The 21,523-nt window shown below is 34.6% G+C and overlaps 1 protein-coding gene across 4 annotated transcripts in view; it reads left to right on the top strand.

Moving 5' to 3' along the window:
- pard3bb (par-3 family cell polarity regulator beta b) overlaps positions 1 to 15,047 on the top strand; it is a 702,275-nt gene extending 687,228 nt beyond the window's left edge. For 3 of the 4 annotated variants that reach the window (XM_087267580.1, XM_087267579.1, XM_087267581.1), the window contains one exon: positions 11,817 to 15,047. In XM_087267580.1, coding sequence (XP_087123706.1) covers positions 11,817 to 12,177 — 361 coding nt within the window. In that variant the 3' untranslated portion in view covers positions 12,178 to 15,047. The remainder of the gene's footprint in view (positions 1 to 11,816) is intronic. The other variant, XR_015499247.1, reaches the window with a different exon arrangement.
- The last annotated feature ends 6,476 nt before the right edge of the window (positions 15,048 to 21,523 follow it).

The raw sequence follows: 21,523 nt of genomic DNA, 5'->3' as shown, positions 1-21,523 counted from the left end.
TCACTTTGCAAAAAAACACACACACACACACACACACACACACACACATTGCTTATCTGAGACTGTGACGTCCCGGCGAGTACAGAGGGAGGGAGAGCGCATGCACCCAGACGCCCGTTTGTCCTGCTGAATGGGTGGTCAGAGAGATTAAGAGGATGCTGATGATTTTTGGAATGCCTGTTTTCTTGCCCTAAAGGTCCTCAGGAAACCCTTCCTTAATGAGGAGCGAGACCACAGTGAAAGAACACTTAGAAATAAAGCTTTCAGTTTTTGCAGTGATGACATAAAGAAAAACAAATATTTTCATTATTAAAGGGGCAGTTCCCCCATAATAAAATGTCTGCACACTCACACACACGTTCATGAAGATCCTAAACTTTATGAGTTTTAAAGAATGTTGAAAACTGGTAGACATTGACCTTTATAGTATTTTCATTTACCACTTTTAAAGTCAAAGGTTACAGGCTTCCAACTTTCTTTAAAACCCAAAGGTTATGAACCATATGAGGGTGAGTAAATAATGCAGAATTTTCATTTTTTGGTAAGCACTTAAAGCTTATGCATTATATATATATATATATATATATATATATATATATATATATATATATATATATATATATATATATATATATATATATATATATTTTTTTTTTTTTTTTTTTTTTTTTTTTTTTTTGCATGCACCTATCAATTTTGAGATTTTGCTATTTTTGCCCTTTTTGCAGTCAAAAAGCATCGACAGTACACTTGTAAACATTGCTTTTGTTGCACTATCAATTTGTGTCAGTACACTGAAAAAAAGTTTCAATTCATGCAATTAAAAAATAGGGTAATGTTCTCATCTAAGTTGCATCACTTAATGAAAACAAATGCCTTAAACATTATTGGTAACACTTTATTTTGATGGTTCAGTTGAGTATTAGTAGACTGTCTGCTTAATATCTGTTGATACTGCTCCTTAAACAGACATTAGTCTTTAACAGACTATAATAACATAGCAAGTACATGTCAACTTACACTAACCCTAACCTAACAGTCTTGTAATATAATTTAATTAGTTGGCATGTAGATGCAATTTAACTTGAATTCAACAAACAGACCATCAAAATAAAGTGTGACCTCAATATTTTCTACCTCCATGAGAACAATTTTAAATAACCTGGTACAAAGCATATTTGTCTTGTTAAAAAAAAAAGTCAATAAATTTAAATACTCTTTTTTTTTGTTCTAAACAAGAAGATATAGCTTTAATCAAAAAGAAATCCTATAAAATGTCTATTCATCCATTTAAAAAAATAAATAAAAATAGGGTAATGGATTTACATCTAAATGTGATCACTTGAGCCAATGAAAAATAAATAATTTGCCTTAATATTTTTTATGTCCATAAAAGTACAAAGCATATTGACGTTATTGCGATTGTCTTAGGACTTTCAATTCAGTTGCCTATGGGCAAAATGACTAGAAATAATAAACCGCGGTCAAACTACTTGCTCTACAAACAAGTGTTTGCATGATTACACAAACAAAGCAGAATAACATAATATAAAACAAGCTCTTTTTAACGTCTAAAAGTGAATGGAAGTGAATAAGACTGGCCACCCTGTCATACACCCAGCACAATAAAGTGCAAAACGTGATTCCACAACGTGTTGGTATTTTCAGATCAACACAACCTTTATTTTCCCATTTTCAGCCACGTTGTTTAAACAGCAAATCCATTTGTACCACTTTGGGGACTCATGGGTGTTCCAGTCAAGAAAAGAGGTTTGTTAAGGCACATTGAGCGTTGCTTTTTAGAGGATTTAAAATAGACTATTCAAAAGACCCGCCGAAAGCAAAGCGCCTTGCTTACACATTGCTTAAAATACGCAGGATGTACAGTAATACACAAATATCTTGACAAATGAAAAAGAATTAAAAGATAAAATGTTACAAAAAAATTTTATTTTCTAAATAAATATAAAAACCAGTACAATACATCCTTGCCTTTTTCATATCCAGGGGCTTTTTTCAGTTTTATTCAAGTTAATTTGCTTATCTATAATGTTTTATTATTAGCAGTATCATTTATTATATGCATTTTTATATTTGTTTTAATAAAATAAGCTTAGATTTGTCCACCTGTCAGGTTTTGGATCATATGGGGCATAGCATGGGTATTTGGATATAACTCTTCATTGTTACTGTTCATTTATTAGTTTGCTGGAAATTAGAACTAAATTTAGAAATAGTTTTGAAACAAATCTTTGCACTTACAAACAAAATTTATTATGTAGGCTAATGGATGTCTTCAGCAGAGAGCAAAGTTTGCTTATCCATGAATGTGCCCGCTTGCATACAAAGAATAAGGTGAATTGAGTTTCTGTTTGCATGCAGTGGCTTGTGTGAGTAACCTTAAACGTTTACATTGGTCAAAACAAAAAATTCTTAGTTGAGCTCTTAATCAAAAACATTTATATTTAATATGTTTTGAACTGAAAATATATCACTTGAAAAAATAAAACAAATACTATTAAACTGAAATATATATATATATATATATATATATATATATATATATATATATATATTTTTTTTTTTTTTTTTTTTTGATTGATTGATTGATTGATTGATTGAACAAAGTACTGCTTGAATTTTTTGTTTTTCAGTGTAGATCTCACATTTTCAAATTGTGTGTATCATACGTTTACCCAAAACATATGAAAATATAAAATGTAAAAAACATGGTGGGTAAGTTGGCAGTTTATTCCCCTGTGATGACCACTAATGAATAAAGGGACTAAGCTGAAGGAAAATGAATGAATGAATTCATATGTACCCTGAAAGTTTTTACAGGTGTGTATATCTGTACATAATTTGCCTACAATACATTTCTAGCACAAAAGTCCAAGAAGAACACTTCTAAAGGTTTCTTTTGTTGCCCTATTAATTTGTGTCAGTGGATACAGTAGATTTCTGGGTCCCATTTTATATTAAGTGTCCTTAACTACTATGTACTTACATCAGAAAATAAATACAATGTACTTACTGTGTTTATAATGTATTTGAGAACACTTGTGGTGCTTTTGAATTGGGATAGAGGTTGGGTTAGGGACAGGTTTGGTAGCATGGGTAGGTTTAAGGGTGGGTTAAGGTGTAAGGTATGGTCAACAGTGTATTTACAAATGTAATTACAAAAGTTAATTACAGATGTAAATACATACATGTATTTAATCAAGCATAAGTACACAGTAAATACATGTATTTACACAATAAGTACATTGTAGTGAACTATTAGTTGCTGTGTAAGTACATATCAGTTAAGGCCATTTAATATAAAGTGGGATCGATTTCTGTTATGATACATATTTTTTTAAATATTTTAATAACATTTTATTATTGCCTTGAGCCATAAATCTCCAATTCATCAGTGTAATATTCATATATGTATTCTGAAGGTTTTTACAGTTGTATGTATTCAAACTTAGATTGCCTGATTGTATGCGTACAACAGTTCATTCTACAAATGATGTGAATTTTGAAACAAGAAAATATTCAACAAGAATTTTAGAATTCAAGAATTTAGAATTTTAAAGTAGATAACATTTTAAAAACTTATAATTAATTCATTAATTCGTTTTCTTTTCGGCTTAGTTCTTTTATTAATAAGGGGTCGCCACAGAGAAATGAACCACCAACTTATCCAGCATATCGCAGCGGAATTGCATAATATTTTGGGGTTTTGTTGTGGTGTGGTGTGGTGTGGTGTGGTGGAGAGGATAGGGGGTCTTGGTTTTGGGAGCTGGGATTGTGGATAATATTTCAGAGGGGTGTAAGATGATTGGAGTTGAGGGCTCTAACAGCTTGTCGAAAGAAACTTAATCAATGTAAACTAATCGCGCTGTCATCTCTTTTCTACTGTTATACATGGACAAAGGCTGTTGTTAATGTTTGGTTGACGTGTATTAGAATAAAGTTCTGTTTAAATAGAGTCCAATGACACAAGACCAAACTATTTAGTAGTCTGTAAGTTGTAACTTAGTATGCCTTTACATTTTGACTACATTGTTTTTGGTTTCAAGGTCTTGCCTTAAAGAAACCCATTCTTTTCATAGTACAAAGACATTCTAAGTGGTATGTGAAGATTCTATGTAATCGTCAATGCCAATAAAAACCTTTATTTTAAGAGTGTAGAGGGCATTACACTGATATTTTCCACATTCAGCTCCAGTAATGCGATACGTGTGAAACGCATACACAGGCTGAAGCAGCTAATTGATACTGTCGAGAGCTGTCAGATGGGAGGCTTGTTCACAGACACGTCGTACACGTAAATAAGTTAATGGGGACGGTCTGGAAAGTCAAACACAACGATCTGGGCTCCTTAAAACATGTGGCATGCCAAGGGTGTCACTGACACCGGCCTGGGGTATGACAGGAATGAAGAGGAGGAGAGACAGCTGATTCTGCAGTCCAGCAACAGCGCTCGATCCTGCGGATCATTACATATAATGCGTTCTTGCTGAATAAAGGTGACTGTAAACTAGTTTATAATGTTACTGAAGAAATCAATTAAAAGTGTTCTTTTGTCTTTTTTTATTTGTTCATCAAAAAAAAAAAAAAAAAATAAGGAAGAAAGCTGGTTGGGCTGTCGAGCAAAAGCAGTGGATAGTACTGATCATATAACTGTATATTTTATAAGTATAATTTTATGTGAAAAAATAGAATAGTACACTACTATTTAAATTGTACTTTTAAAGTACTTTTATTTCATTTTATTTATAAATATAGATTAATTCATTGATTTAGTTAATCAATTTCTTTTTTTATCATTTTAGTTATCCTTGCTGAAAGTGGCAGCTAACCCATGAATTGTATATTGTTACAAAAAATGTTTACAATAAGTTATTCATATTCATATGTATTGATATATATTTATAAAAGATGAAGATAAAAAAGTATAAAGTCAGAATTATTAGCCCCCCCGACTTATTAGCGCCCCTGTTTATTTTTTTCCCCAATTTCTGTTTAATGGAGGGAAGATTGTTTCAGCACATTTCTAAGCATAATAGTTTTAGAAACCTATTTCTAATAATTGATTTATTTTATCTTTGTCATGATGACAGTAAATAATATTTTACTTGATATTTTTCAAGACACTTCGTACAGTTTAAAGTGACATTTAAAGGCTTAACTAGGCTAATAAGGTGAACTAGGCAGGTTAGGGTAATTAGACAAGTTATTGTATAATGATGGTTTGTTCTGTAGACTTTTGAGATAAAAAATAGTTTAAAGGGGCAAATAATTTTGTCCCAAAATTGTTTTTAAAAAAATGTAAAACTGCTTTTATTCTAGCTGAAATAAAACAAATCAGACTTTCTCCAGAAGAAAACATATTATCAGACATACTCTGAAAATTTCCTTGTCCTGTTAAACATCGTTTGGGAAATATAAAAAAAATTTAAAAAAAATAAATAAATCAAAAGGGGGATAATAATTCTGACTTCAACTGTATATATATATATATATATATATATATATATATATATATATATATATATATATATATACACACACACACACACACACACACATACATACAGTAGTCAACATTTGAAGTGGATCATTAACCTTGTCATTGTTGTCCATGCTTTTTATGTTGTTGATGTCAAATTCTGACCCTACTATCTGAATGTCGCAGCAGAAATTGAGACTCATCAACCAGGCAACATTTTTTTTGCAATCTGCAATTTTGGATGAGCCTGTGCGAATTGTAGCCTAAGTTTCCTGTTCTTATCTGATAGAAATGGCACCCAGTGTGGTCTTCTTTTGCTGTAGCCCATCTGCCTTAAGGTTGGACATGTTGTGCGTTCAGAGATGCTCTTCAGCATACCTCAGCGGTAATGAGTGGTTAATGTGGTTAATGAGTGGTAATGAGTCAAATGAGTTACTGTTGCCTTTCTATCAACTGGAATCAGTCTGGCCAATCTCCTCTGGCATCAACAAGGCATATTATATTATATTATATTATATTATATTATATTATATTATATTATATTATATTATATTATATTATACATTTTTTGTAAATTTTTAATAAATATGATCTTCTTTCTGTTTAACAGAACTTGGGTGAAAGTATTTACTTTAAAAGCATTTAAATTCATCAGGAGGGCTAATAATTTTGACTATGCTATGTCATTTGGGTTTTTTTTTTTCCTTGGATGACTGGAAAGACATTTATAATGCAGGATCCTGCACCATCGTCTGCTTCTGTCTTTGCTCTCGTTTTCTGTCTGGCTGTATTTTAGTGAAGGTGTAATGAAACTGGCAGCTAAAGCCTCTAAAAGTCTGCATTGAGAATGCAGCAGTGCAGGAGCCGGAAAAAAATGTGAATTGTGCAATGAAAGACGATCCATGCTGAATTACCACGCTGTGTCTCTCCTTACAGCAGAGATTAATCCCTAATCAGCCAGTGTGAGGAAACCGGAGACGACCAACTGTCTGCCTCTCCAGAGACCCGAGAGCATGTCAGTCCTGTCCCGCAACTGTCTGTATGTGCCGGAGACGTGTTCAAATGTTTATGTTGCAGGTGCTTGATGTGTCACGCTTGCCTCAGCACATGTAACACAGGATCAGGATACCAGACTCACTCGCTCTCTCCATTCTCAACCTCCTCAAAATGCCACCGGCTGGATTAAGTGTTACTGTATTACATTATCAGTTCACCCTCAGGCTTCTTTTCCCTGCTGCATTTAAAGGGCCATGAAACCCCCTCGTTTCAGCAGGGTGTTTTCACACCTCTTCTTTGGAAAAAGTCAGAAAAGTGGGGGTGTCCAGCTCTGTTTAGGGGGGAGTGTCGGAGAAACTAAAGTGGGAGGGTGTGGGAGTGTCTATTTGGGCACGCGCGAGTTTCAGTCAAAATACACAGGAGAAAGGGATGGTGTTTAACCTACATGGACATCTGTAGTCGAATTATTTGCCAAATTATTAAATGTTGGACTTTAACTGCAGTTTGGCTCTTTCATTCAGGGAATTCATTCATGCCCCTCGCGACAAATGAGATATTTGATTCGAAGGTCTGCTCTATGCGTGTATTTTTCATGCAATGTTTGATACCGCACGGCGAATGACAGAAAAAAAACTCAGCATTTCCCGGAAACTTAGATGCACACGGCAGGTAGCGTCCGAAAGCCGCGTGTGTTATTCCGGTCACAAAATGCGGTGCTAACATGTTTGCACTCAATGCAATAGTTAACTTATTTGATACGAACAAACTGAATATACAAAGAGCACTGGTCACTCACTTACCAAATCTGTAGAGACAGGACAATCACCAGCAACTAGAGCCGCGTCTTTATGAAGAGAAGACTACATCCGGAATCCGGATTTTAGCGTTTGCAGATGAGAACAGCTCTCAGGTAAACAATAATCCTCCTTAGACACGTAAGTTATTGTTGTCGAGCGTCGCGTACACTGTAATCCACACGTGATCCAGATAAGCTCTCACAGAGAGAAAATGAAAACGAAACTTAATGGCAGCAAACTGTAAAAGCAACACTTCACGCTTGTTTTGCCAACACAACGTGGCGTCTCTGTGGTGTAAAGACGGTGACACTAATGAATATTAATGAAGTTGCACAATAGAGCGCGCTGATTGGTTTGAACCAACCCTTACTCATGCATTAATGCATCACACTGTAAGACGTAATAAGGCACACTCTGGCACAGACGCCCAGTCTGCACGCTGGAATACAACGCTATTATGTCATGACCGTGACGCAGCTTCAAAAATTCGTTTCAAACAGGAAGTACGAATTTGCTTGAAATAACGCAAAAACAACCAATTTACACTTTTTAGTGAAATATAGGTGTCCTAATAGTGTTTTTAGCAGTGTGGGACACATATACGACTGTCAACAGCTCAAAAAATGTGTTTTGGTGTTTCGTGACCCTTTAAGCTAGTGTATAACTTAGACCAGCTCCTTAAAGTGACAGTTCACCTAAAAAATTAAATAGTGTCATCATTTGATCTAAACCTGTTTGAGGGTTTTTTTTTCTTTCTGTTAAACACAACTTGAGATATTTTGAAGAATGATAGAAACATTTTAACTTTCTGAGTATTTTTATTCCTACTATGAAAGTCAGTGAGTGTGGCAAGGTGGCTTAGTGGTTAGAACTGTTGCCTCAAAGCAAAAAGGCTGGGTTCCTGATGAATAAAGTGACTAAGCCGAAGAAAAATGGATGGATGGATGGATGGATGGATGGATGGATGGATGGATGAATGAATGAAGTCATTGGCAACTGTCTTCTACAAATATCTTTGTATTCATATTTTTGTGGCGTGGTCTGTCATTTTCACTCTATAAGCTGACTGCTTTTCTGCTGCCTACATGAGTAGCATGAAAGAGAATTTCAAGTGACTTTTGAAGCACTCTTCATAGGTAGCAGCTTGATAATGATCCCTTGCTTAATGCAAATAGTGCTCTTCAGAGAAGCATGGAAGACTAGCTTGGGAGATGCACGTGATACGCTAGCATGTTACTAAGCTAACATTAAATATAATCCCAAAAAATGTGTACCGCAAACTTTGAGTGATGTGTTTTATATGTACACTTCTACTACATATACATACGGTACATATATTGTAATTATGGAAAAATGACGTCCTTTGGATTTAGATTTTTTTTGTTATGTTTATGTTGTTATTATTATTATTATTATTATTATTATAATTATTATTATTATTATTATTTTAGTAGTAGTAGTAGGTGTAGTAGTAGTAGTAGTAGTATGAATTGTCATTTATAAATAAAATATCAAATATAAAATAGCCAAGACATTGCCATGTTTTCAGACATGTTTGGATTCATGTTTATTAACACAATACCAGTGTTTAACTTAAATTAGAAAGTCAGTCATTTAGAAATCATTTTATTTTATTTTGATTTGTTTAGTTTGTTTCTTTTTAATTTGTAGTAATGTTTTTTTTTTTGGCCTATATAGTTTTTATTTACATTTTGTTTTAGTTTCATTTGTGCTTGATGAAAATTGGTTAACTAAGTTTATATACAGTTGATGTTAGAATTATTCCCCGACACCTGAATTATTAAGCCTCTGTTTATTTTTTCCCCATATTTCTGTTTAACGGAGAGAAGATTTTTTCAACACATTTCTAAACATAATAGTTTTAATAACTCATTTCTAATAACTGATTTATTTTATCTTTGCCAAGATGGCAGTAAATAATATTTTACTAGATATTTTTCAAGACACTTCTATACAGCTTAAAGTGACATTTAAAGGCTTAACTAGTTAGGTAAGCGAACTAGGCAGGTTAGGATATTTAGGTAAGTTATTGTATAATGATGGTTTGTTCTGTAGACAGTCGGGGAAAAAAATGCTTTAAGGAGCTAATAATTTTGACCCTAAAATGGTTTGTAAAAAATTAAAAACTGCCTTTATACTAGCCGAAGGGTAACTAATAAGACTTTCTCCAGAAGAAAAAATATTACCAAAAATACTGTGCAAATTTTCTTGCTCTGTTAAACCTAATTTGGATTTTTTTTGTCTCACTTTGTACTCTGATGTTTCATTCATGCTAAATAAAATTATCAATACTTAAAACTGTACTTTACTTTAGTTTATAAAGTATAGCAATGTGAAGAAATATATCTTTAGACACCAATCATGTCTGTTTATGTAAACCACAGTCTTGTTTTTGAAGATGCAGGTTTGACAGCTTTTTTTTTTATTTTTCTTTTGTTGCTCAAATCTTTGATCCTGCTAAATGTATACTTAACATGTTTCAAGTTACAACATCATAAAAAACAACAGATACAAAAGGGGAGACTGAAAAAAATATAAAAATAGAAACACAGATAAGATATGAAAACAAGCAAAATAAAATTCCAGTCGATAGGTTTAACCTGTCGTCACACCATCACGGGAACACCCCTGGTGGCCAAAACATTATCTTCTGCTGACTGCCAAACAAAAGCAGATAATTGTTGTGCAATAAGATAAAGCACTATGCTCCAAAAATGTGGAATTGTGTCCCGAATAAAGTGAAATTATCCCCCAACTTTCATGTTTTTAAAAAGCGTGTTAAGAGGCACATTTTTAAAATTGCATATAAATGAAACAGTATGTGAAGTGTAGGCATTTTATGTATATATTGTGTAAGAGTATGTATGCATGTACAGTATGTGCATGTACATGCATATGTAAGGTCTATTGAAAAGTGCTATACAAATACATTTTTAATAATAAAATAATAATATGATTTATTTATTATTATTATTATTATTATTATTATTATTATTATTAATAGTAATAATAATAATAATAATAATAATAATATTATTATTATTATTATTAACTAAACATAGAACATGCCCGGGTTGTGCAGAATTCCTTCAGAAAAAGAACAACCTGATAGGAGAAATTTATGGATTTGTGTCGAATGTTAGGATCATTGATCCATGACCCATCTATAAAAAGCATATTTTAAAGTATCAATTCAAATGGAAATTTAAAGTATAAATTGCAGAAGTGAATGAATCAAGGCCGTAGACTCGCTCTTGACATTGGTGGGGATTGCGTGGAAAATGTTTTTGCGCTTTTAAAAACATGAATAAAGTACTTAATAGTAAAAAATAAACACTTAATAATACAAAAAACAACTTAATGAATCATGTTTCATGCTGCAAAATTCAATTTACATTATTTTACTGCAATCTGGCATTGAGGATGTATGAATGTATAGAAATTTAGAGACACTAATTTGTGTGACACTATTTAACTTTTTTATCCCGATTAATTTTCGATGAATTGCTCTGCCTTGATTAAAAGTAGGGTTGGGTACCGAAACCGGTATGTACCGGATCAAATCAGCAAATGAATTTCGGTGCCTAATTTCGATGCCACTGGTGCTGTGATAAGGACAAAGGAAGCATCAAGGGGTGCATCAAAGGCACACATAGGTAAGCGTTGTCACACCATCTCTAAACATTTATTTCTAAACAACTTTGAGGAGTACAGACAGGCGATGTCAGGCGTTTGTTCTTGTTGCTTAGGGAACGGACGCACACAACGCACATAGTACATTGCATTCGGTGAGCGAGTGCGACTCCCTTCAGATTAACACCCATGATTGCGTTCATCAAATAACCATTCTAAAGCGTATTTTACAAGCAATGATTCTGACACAGCTACATGAAGCAGATGCCGTGTCAACAAGCTTGGACCCTCCTCTGGCCCCCCTAAATTTAGACAGGCATGTTTATGTCAAAATGCCACAGAGAAGCGAGATCAGCCATCAGTGGCTGACTGCGGAGATATGACTGAGGTCTCTCTCTGCGCGCTCTAGGTGTCACGTGCATTCGCTCTCTCGGGCACTCTGTCCCTCTGCTTTCACGGTCAGTTCGGTGCTGTGCGCATTAGCCTCCAAAAGTATTAATTCACGGACCGTTTCGGCACCGGTGCTGTCTTAAAAGTATTGATTTAGCACCAGTATCGAAATAAAAATTAAAAGTATTGTAGTCAACTCATAGCAAACTTGACTTTAACCCTTTGTTGATATGTGATCCAAATATTTGTAGCTTGAAACTGAAGGAAAATGACCGGTTTGTGCTGCGTTTCAAATGGAAATCCCAGTATAGATGCCATAATGACCCATTGTTTATTTGTCCGCCAGCCTCCGCACTGGTCATGTGACTGAAAACTAATAATTGGGCAGTGAAAATAAATGGGTTGTTAGAACAGTTGACCAGTGTTACCATCTCCTTCCTTCCCCTAACTATATTTCCTTCACTTTCACTCTCTTGCAGAAGAGCACCAGCTGACCCTAATGAGTATCCTGTGCAGCAGTGGTCAGCACACAGAGAACCAGCACAATACCCAAACCCCCAGTCAGGTTACCACCCCGGCTACCCTCCTCCTCCCAGAGAGGCCTACCCTCGCCCGTTGGATCCTCGTCAAGGCGACGCCGGCTTCTACCACCCTCTTCCACAGCAGAGAGGCCCACTTCGACAGGATGTCCCCCCATCTCCCACCATACCCATCAGAGGCCCTCGATTTGACACCATGAGCCGCGGCGGCTACCGAAACACCAGCCCAGAGCGCTATGCTTACGGAGACCAACGGCACTCCGACCCAAGACAGAAGAGTCCCATGACGGCAGCTGTTTAACACAATCATTCCTTTTCCACTGTGTGTACGAAGTTTCTGGAACAAACACCAAACACAGCCACCATTATCTACAGGTGTTTACATGCTTTTACTAACAGTTTTTCCTTAATAGCCAAAGCTGCGTCTTAGGGTTTTGACGCAGCTTTCATTCATATGTAACTCAGACGGTCCCTCCATATGTTCTTGTGTCTGTGTAGGATGAATGTTGGCTCTCAGATGATTGGCAGATATAAACCCATTCCAGAATCACTTTTATCGGCACAATCATTACATCTGTTATTTCAAACTGTCAAACGTGTACTAATGTGTGTCTGGTTGTGTATAAATCTTTAAAGGGATAGATCACTTAACAATGAACGTTTTTTGCTGGTAATTTACTCACTCTCAAACCATTTTAAAAAGATAGTTCATCTACAATTGAAATTTTACTCATTAGTTGCTCATCCTATAACACTTTACAATAACAGTACATGAATAATGATGTGTTAATATGTAAACTAAGCATTATTTTACTATAAACTAATTATGTTAATGCATGAGCTAATCATTAACTATCGTTAACGACAGCATGATTCACTTCATGAGTGAATAACGGCTACCTTAACTAATTGTTAGTACACGATTGTTTGTGATTTAATTGATTAAATACCACATTAGTTTAAGCTTAATTTAACCATCATGAATTCATGATATGCTAATATATTATTATATCATGACTTTACTTGGAGGGGCACATCATCATTAACCCATTCCTAACTACTCATGAACTCATTCCCGTCCAACTGGTGCGTTTACACTGAATAACAATAGAAAAGTGTTCTGTCAGCATCAACATGAACAGATTAAACACAGAAGTTCATGAGTAGTTAAGGATGAGTTAATGGTGATGTGCCCCTCAAGTAAAGTCATGACGTAATGATACATTAACAGCTTATGAGTTCATGTTGGTTATATTTAGCTTAATCTTTAACACATTAAGCTTAACACATTAATTAACAATATGCACTAACAAGTAATGAAGGTAGCATTATTTACTCATGACCTCTTGTGACTCATTTTGTAGTTAAATTTAGTTCTTGATTAGCGCATACATCAACTCATCATTATTCATAATTAAGTAATGTTTAGTTTATATATTAATACATTATTATTCATGTACTATTATTGTAAAGTGTTAATGCTCATCCTTATGTGGTTCTTTCTTAATATTTTGAAGAAAACTGAAAACCTAAATCCATTGACTTATATAGTAGGAGACACAAATACTATGAAATTTTATAGTTATAGCTTTTTAGCTTTGTTCAAAATATAGTATTTTGAGTTCAACAGAAGAAAGACATAGAGTACAAGTAAACTGTAAGTCAATGATGACACAATTTTCATTTTTGGATGAGCTGGCCCTTAAAGATATAGGTGAATTATTTAGAATGTTGTACAATGTTGAAACTATGATTCTTAGTGACTCATGAAGGCAAACCACCAGCTCTTCGAGAGTCAAAACACACATACAGGCAAAACTAATTTGTTACACGAGTTCTGACAATACTTTGACATCTTATGAAGAGAAACCTTACATTATTTATAACATCATTAGCTTTAATCCACAACCTCAGCAAACAGTTCTATAGTGCGTTCATGTATTTGAAACAGTAGGAAATTGAGTTGCTGTGGATTAGAGTTTGTTATGTTGTTTAAAGAAAAATGTGGATTAGTTTTTTTCGCTTCATAACATTTCAAGGTATCATTAAGAGCCACTTCATTTAGTTTATTCATTTATTAAGTTAGTTTTACTTGAAATGTTATTTGTGTTTTAAAATGCTGGTAGCCATTATCTTGCATTTTATAAATCACAAAGTATCACAGTTTCAGCTTAAAACTATTCTTTAATAGTACACTGAAGAAAAGTGTGTAAAGGTGAGTAAATTAACATCAAATTTTGTTAAGACTTTATTTTGGTACCTAGTGCACATTTTGTTGACAAAAACTACATGCCAATTACTTCTCATTGAGTATTATTAGACTGTCTGCTTAATGATACTGCTCCATTAAAAGACATTTAACTGATTATAAGAAACTTTGCAGGTACATGTCATCTTGCACTAACCCCAACCACAAAAGTCTACTTATAATTTATTGAGTATTAATTGGCATGTAGATACAATGTAACTTAATTCAACAAAATATGCTAAAGAGACCATCAAAATAAAGTGATACCCACATTTTAATTAGAAGAACTCAAATTTACGCTTAGTTTTGAATTTGTATAACGGTAGAACATTAACTCATTGAACAATATGTAAATGAACATGCTACTCTTACAGTATTTTTGTTTCTAGCACATAGATGCATTGCAACAAATCTTAAGATTATATTCTTTAAAAAAAAAAAAATGCACAAACCATGATAACTGCCCATATGTGAAGTAGTATAAACAGAGGAAGATGAAGAATAAGGGGTTGTTTTTCAGGAAAAGGAAAGGAGAGTCTAAAGCACCTCTGACACAGAGGAAGGATGAGAACCACACGTCTTCCTGGGCTTACAATGAATGATCCCACCTGAAACTACACCTAGTGCATGAATGTGTCCTCTTTCAAAAAATGGGGTTTATTTTAAAAATCATTCTATATATGTGTATCATTCCATTTATGTTTAATGGTTTTTTCATGTATTTTGGTACTGAAGACTCTCTCTGCATTCAGAGTTCAGGTAACATGATAAATAAAAGTATTATTGATCGTAATAAGCGATAATCGTGTCAAATATAACGTTTTACCAAACAGAATGATCTGTGCACATATCACATTAACACCATGTACAAAAATGTTGTCTTTTATATAACACATTTTCAATAAATATGCATTTGAAACACACATCTAGCTGCGTATCTGTGGAGAATCACCAAATCCTCCGGTAAAATTCAGCTTTTTTTTTAATCTCCCAGCACCCCCTGATAAAAAGTCTACCTGCACGTGTGATAATAGATGGCTGCAAATTAACACAGCAGTAATTATCAATTAAGATGAAGAGGTGATATGCATCTGTGATTACGGTCCAATTTCTAAATTTCAGATGAAATTCGGGCTATTGGAGAATGAAGAGTTTCATGTGATAATTACAAAGGCCGCACACCACATTATCTGCTCAGGATTAATTAGAGCTCTCGTTGAAGAGGAATGCTGGGAGAGAAAGACACATTAGGGTATGTAATGGCATTTGGTGGAAGGTGTTCCATTTCAGACCACCAGCGGCACCAAATGACTTTACTATTAGGAATCACAAAAAGGAGAGAGGAACTAAAAAAAAAACTAATCTTTCACCTCGTTTTATGCCATTGTTCAGCAAGTAAGCCACTCTTCCTCAATTCATATCTAGATTTTTATAAATAAGCAGTACTGAAAATGCAGCTCTATTTTCACTTCAAGAAAATCAGTTTGCTAATAATAGGCTAAATATAAAATATCCAAAGCATTAAAGGGCACCTTTTTTACCGACTTAAGATATGTATTTTGACTTATCAGAATGTGTCTGTAAAGTTTCAGCTCAAAACACCCATCTCATTATTTATTATATCTTATAATAATCTATATAAATTGATCAAACTAATTTTCTTATTTAGTAATAAACATAAAAAGACATAAACATAACATAAACACATTAGATTTATTATGCATTTATAATCCATATTAATAATAAAGATGGTAACACGTCATCAAACCTTCAATAGGTTGTTTTCATGACACATGAAGTCTTTTTGAATATGATGCCACAAGCTTGGCACACATGTCTTTGGGAATTTTTGCCAATTCTTCTTTGCAGTACCTCTCAAACTCTATCAGGTTGGATGGGAAGTGACGGCGTTTAGCCATTTTTAGATCTCCCCAAAGATGTTCAACAGGATTTAGGTCTGGGCTCTGGCTTGGCCACTCAAGGACATTCGCCGCGTTGTTGTGAAGCCACTCCATTGATATTTTGGCAGTGTGCTTTGGGAAACTGTCCTGCTGGAAGAAGAACTGTCACCCTAATCTGAGGTCATGAAAACTCTGAAGCAGGTTTTCACTCAGGGTGTCTCTGTACATTGCTGCATTCATCTTTCCCTCTATCCTGACTGGTCTTCCAGTTCCTGCTGCTGAAAAACATCCCCACAGCATGATGCTGCCACCACCTTGCTTAACTGTAGGAATGGTATTAGCCTGGTGATGAGTGGTGCCTGGCTTTCTCCAAACGTAACACCTGGCATTCACTTCAATTAGTTCAATTTTAGTCTCTTCAGACCACAGAATTTTGTTTCTTATGGTCCAAGAGTCCTTCTGATGCCTTTTGGCAAATTCCAGCTAGGGAGTGACTTTCGTCTGGCCACTTTACCATACTGGCCTGATTGGTGGATTGCTGTACAGATGGTTGTTCTTCTGTAAGGTTCTTCTCTCTCCTCAGAAGAATGCTGGAGCTCAGACAGAGTGACCTGCTAAAACATCTCAAGAATGATCAGTGGAAACAGAATGTACCTGAGCTCAATGTAGAGCTTCACGGCAAAGGCTGTAAATACTTATGTACATGTGATTTTTCAGGTTTTTTAGTTTTAATAAATTTGCAACAATTAGAAAAATAATAATAATTTTTACACTGTCATTATAAGGTATTGTGTGGAGAATTTTGAGGAAATAAATGAATTAAATCTATTTTGGAATAAGGCTGTTACATAAAAAAATGTGTAAAAAGTGAAGCGCTATGAATACTTTCCGGATGCACTGAATCTGCATGGTGGAAAAAAACTATAGTAATTTATAATAAACATGTTTCTGAACCAAATAGCAAAGTGTATAATGTGTGTAACTCTTTGTTAATAAATGCTATAGAATTCTATCACAAACTGACAAACTGTAACATCAGTGTAAACTGTGGTGCATTGTGACCATAGCATAAAAAACTGAAGACTTTTGCATTATTTGTTTATTACAACAGTTGTGTTGTACCACAGCAACAATATAATTACTACGACAGTTTAATTCAAGTAATTATCTATATGCTTCCAAACACTATAGTATTTACTATATTTACTTTCATGTAACGTAATTATACAGTACCGCATTAATGACAGCCAAATATATTTTAGTTTGGTAGAAAACTCAGCCCTCTTCATGATATAGAATCATGTCCAACATATGTGGTTATTTTCAATGTATATCTCCTTTGAAATATGGTATAAATCACAAAAATACAGATTTTGATTTATGTCTTCCAGTATTTTTTACTTTCTGCCCTTTATTTGATTTTTTGCATGTCATTAGAACCATGTGATTGAAAACATCCTATTTCCTGGCCATGCGCTTTGAGTAATAGCAATCAGTACAATAATTTGCCTATTGTGCAAAATTCAAAATAGATGTAAAATAATAAAGCCCCAAGGTCTACATGTATTCACGTCGTCCTGTGAAGCATCATGAAATTTCGAGGTATGTGTTCTTTTTTGTTTGTTTATTTTGTTGCAGTACTATGCTAATATCATAGATATATACACTAGATATCGCATAGGGAGCCTGAGGATGCGTCAATAGCGCCGCCACATTGGTACAGTGCTCCCAGGATAAAATTCATTCAACCGCACTAGTCAAGACAGTGTTATTACGTGAAGATGCTGGACTTTAGCGCTGTCTACGAGTGTAGTAACGAGCAAACAAAGAAAACAAAGCACAAAAGGAAGAACAATTCATTGGTAAGATTAAGTTTTTTTCTGTTTTTGTATGTTCTGAACTTTTGTGCTAATCAGGTAACGTTATTGATAACAGTCACTTACTGCATTCACCATAAGGCAAAGCAGCACCAACTCGCACTTAACACTCGGCTTTTGCTAGTTTTGTTTAATAAAATCAGCAAACAATGCTAAAGAAATATGACAACGAGATGCTGCACTGCCAGAAACTTGTATTATCGTCGGCTAGTGAAAGAGTCGTTTGGGGGATTCATTCACAAACGAATCGCTCCCTCCATCAGTATAAGAAGTGAAAGCAGGAGACGAGGTGTGTTTCAGGACATGATTAGATCAAATTTAACAGGGAGGGTGAATAGTACATTTCTGTACACACACACAAAAGCTTTTTGTCAGGAATGCCCGTGTGGTCACTGATCCATCAATGTAGAAAAGTGATGTAAAATTATAATTTTCGTAAATAGAGAAAAAAGTTACATACTATCATCCAGGAAAACTCCAGATCATAGATATATGTGTATATCTCTGGCTTTGGATGGCCACAGTCCTCCACTGTACCTTGGTCCCACATTCATTTCAAAGGAGCGCTACTCTGTACCAAGATGGCGGCGCTATTGACGCATTCTGTTCAATAGACAACAATAGACCAGGCGAAATCTAATGTATATATCTATGTGCTAGAAAGAGCAAACGTAAAGAAAGCTTCTGGTTGGCTAAGTGAATAGATTGGTTTAGTTGTGTCACGCCATATTTTTGGTTTTGCTTTTTCGGGAAGTGTTGATTTACAAGCTAATGATATTATTCCTCAGCTTTAACGCCCCTGTCTGAAGCAAAAATCCTTCTATTTATCGTGTTCAAGGACTGTCTGAGGTTTGTGAGTGGAGTTTTCTTCTTTGTGTGTGTGTGTGTGTGGATGGACCATTTCTCTCAGAGGCAGAAAGCACGCCACCATAATTGCCCAGACGTTCGTCGCTCCCAGAATCCATTTGGGATGTGTAATTATTGAGAATTATTATTAGGCAAAGTTTTAATTAGCATTTGAGGCCGTAGTAATTATACATTTCCATTTAGTGTGGCTGCACGCGCTGTCACGGCTGACAGGACAGAGAGAGAGAGAGAGTCCGAGTGCTTGTTTTGATGCTGAAGAAGAAGCGTCTCCCACAGATATGCTGAATGACTCTGACACAGTGCGATCAAATTATTGTGCTGTCATTCGTGCCACACGTTCACTGGCTTACGGATCATTTCTTTAACACGAGCCATTAATTTGATACTAATTTAATTTGACAAAGCAAGAAAAAGACAGGTGATTAGCTTATGCGTAATGTAAAAGACGTAATAAGCTTTGTTTTAATATGAAGTTCTGTTCGTCTCTTAGTCTCCCTCACAATCTCTTTCTTTCTCGTCCTTATCCAATTTGGGGAAGTCTTAGCTTTGGTGTATTTGCAACCCAAGCAGTTTTTTGGTTTGAAGATGTTATCTTCTCAAACAGCACAAGAGGAAAATTTTGAAGAGAACTGTTGGATGTGCCTGTGGAAATGTAGTTTAAATTGGAAGCAAGTGTCTGGATGTTTTTTTGTCTCTTTGTCTGTGTGTAAATGCATGCTGGGGTATCTGATTTATGACAGCTTGTGACAGACAGTCTGGAGTTGTTTCCTCTCGTCTCTCTCTTCGAGCTTTACAGCTTAACAGCAACATAAAAACACTCATTTTAACTTTTCCACGCCTGTGAGCTGAATGATCTGTGTCGCCAGTGGTGCTTTTGTACTGTAGTTACTGGTGCTTAAAACCTTACATTTGTCTTTTGTGAGATTCCAGTAAATACATACTCTTTTCAAAAGACCCAAGTCGCATTGACTCGACACTGATTCTTGAGCACGGTGACAAAACAGCCGACGAAACTGACAAAATAACAGATTATGTGCATAGGAATCATTTTGAAGTTCTTCGGATGTATTCATTCATCTTTTGGTGCACACTCACACGCTTCTTCAATTTGCTCTCAGAATAGGTGTCTTTTGTGTCAGATACAAATAATAGTGCTAACCGCAAATAATGTGACAGATATTTAGAAATCTTCACTTCAGGGAACAAATGAATTGAGAGTACAAGATGCTCTCAGGCTGATTTTCTAGCACATCTATTTGCTTGTCGCCAGTCAGAAATTGTTATGGTGTTGACGACATATGGTGTTGACACACACACAAAAAATATCATATTTTGAATATCACACATTTGCAAGATTTTTTTTTTTCTGTTATGGTGTCTGGCGTTTCTGAAATTCACAAAAATCATTTTTAAAAACTATCTGGGGGGGACGGGGGTTTTATGGCAGAAAATCTGTTTCTTTACTTAATGTATTGTTATTATTATTAATAATAATAACATTAACATTATTAACATTATTAATGTATTGTTATTATTATTATTATTATTGTCAATGTGATTCATTAGAATAAATGAAAACCACAAAATGGTCCACTACAACAAATGGGGTATATTCACTAGTATTTTTCAGCTATTAGCTACGTTTCCATCCACTTATTTGTATGCGTATTTTGGATATGCGCATAAAAAATGGTTGATGGAAGTGCCAAGATGTGCATACATTTTGAAAATATATAAATATAAAATAAAGTTAATTCACATTTTTGCATGTAAACATAAAAAAAAATAAAAAAATAAAAAAATGATAAACATCCGGTGAAAGTTTGATGTGACTCATTTCAATTTCATAATTTTTTTTTTTTTTTTACAGCATCAATGATGTAATTTAATTAAAATACATCCAGTTAAATAGACTTAAGAATCCATTTAGTTGTTCAAGCGTAAAACAAGATGAAAGACCGTGTAACCGCTAGGGCTGTCAGGATCAGCAGGCGAGAAACTCAATTAAAATACTGGGGTAAAATAAAGTCATAATTTAAAGACGTGGCGGGGGAAAATGGAATTTAATGCAGTGTTTCTTGCCCAGTCTGAGAACCGCTTTATATCATAAATCTATTTGGTAGTGAAGATCACCGATTTTTAAAGAAATCAGACCATAAACATGGGAATTTTAAAATAGAAAGACAGCTCAAGCATTGAGGCTAGCTGACTGAAATTAAAAGTCCGTGTGCATATAGCACATTGGGCCAGGATTTAAAAAATGATGGGTTCTGTTCGCATTCAAACTCTGAGATGACCTGAAATATGAATGCAGCGCAGATCATAGAGAGGTTAATGACCTATTGCCAGACATGGTGTCACAAGATGTGACCATAAAATATGAGTTATGATTTGGCATCACGTAGTAAAGGTTATAACATCTAAATGCTTAGCAAATCTTTTCAATTAGCTGTAATTATTTTTCAAGCTTTAGATCATTTCCATGTCACTGTCAATCTTTCCATGAAAAAAAAAGGTTTTTAACAAAATAGTGAAACACTTTCTACGTTGTTTGTATTTTACGTAGGCTTGTATTTCACAGTTTTGTAAAAATAAACTCAAAAATGTGTCTGTTAATGTAGTCAAACAATTATTTTTGATTTTAGGTGGGAATTTTACATACAGCTGAAGCCAGAATTATAAATTTTAGTTAGTATTTTAATTACTTTTTTTTAATAATACTTCCCAAATGATGTTTAACAGAGCAAGGAAATT

Source organism: Danio rerio, chromosome 9 (assembly GCF_052040795.2).
Source record: "Danio rerio strain M-AB ecotype USA chromosome 9, GRCz13ab, whole genome shotgun sequence".
NCBI classification, from domain to species: Eukaryota; Metazoa; Chordata; class Actinopteri; order Cypriniformes; family Danionidae; genus Danio; species Danio rerio.
Note: the sequence above shows the minus strand (reverse complement) of the source record. Positions and strands in the feature narration are given on the sequence as shown.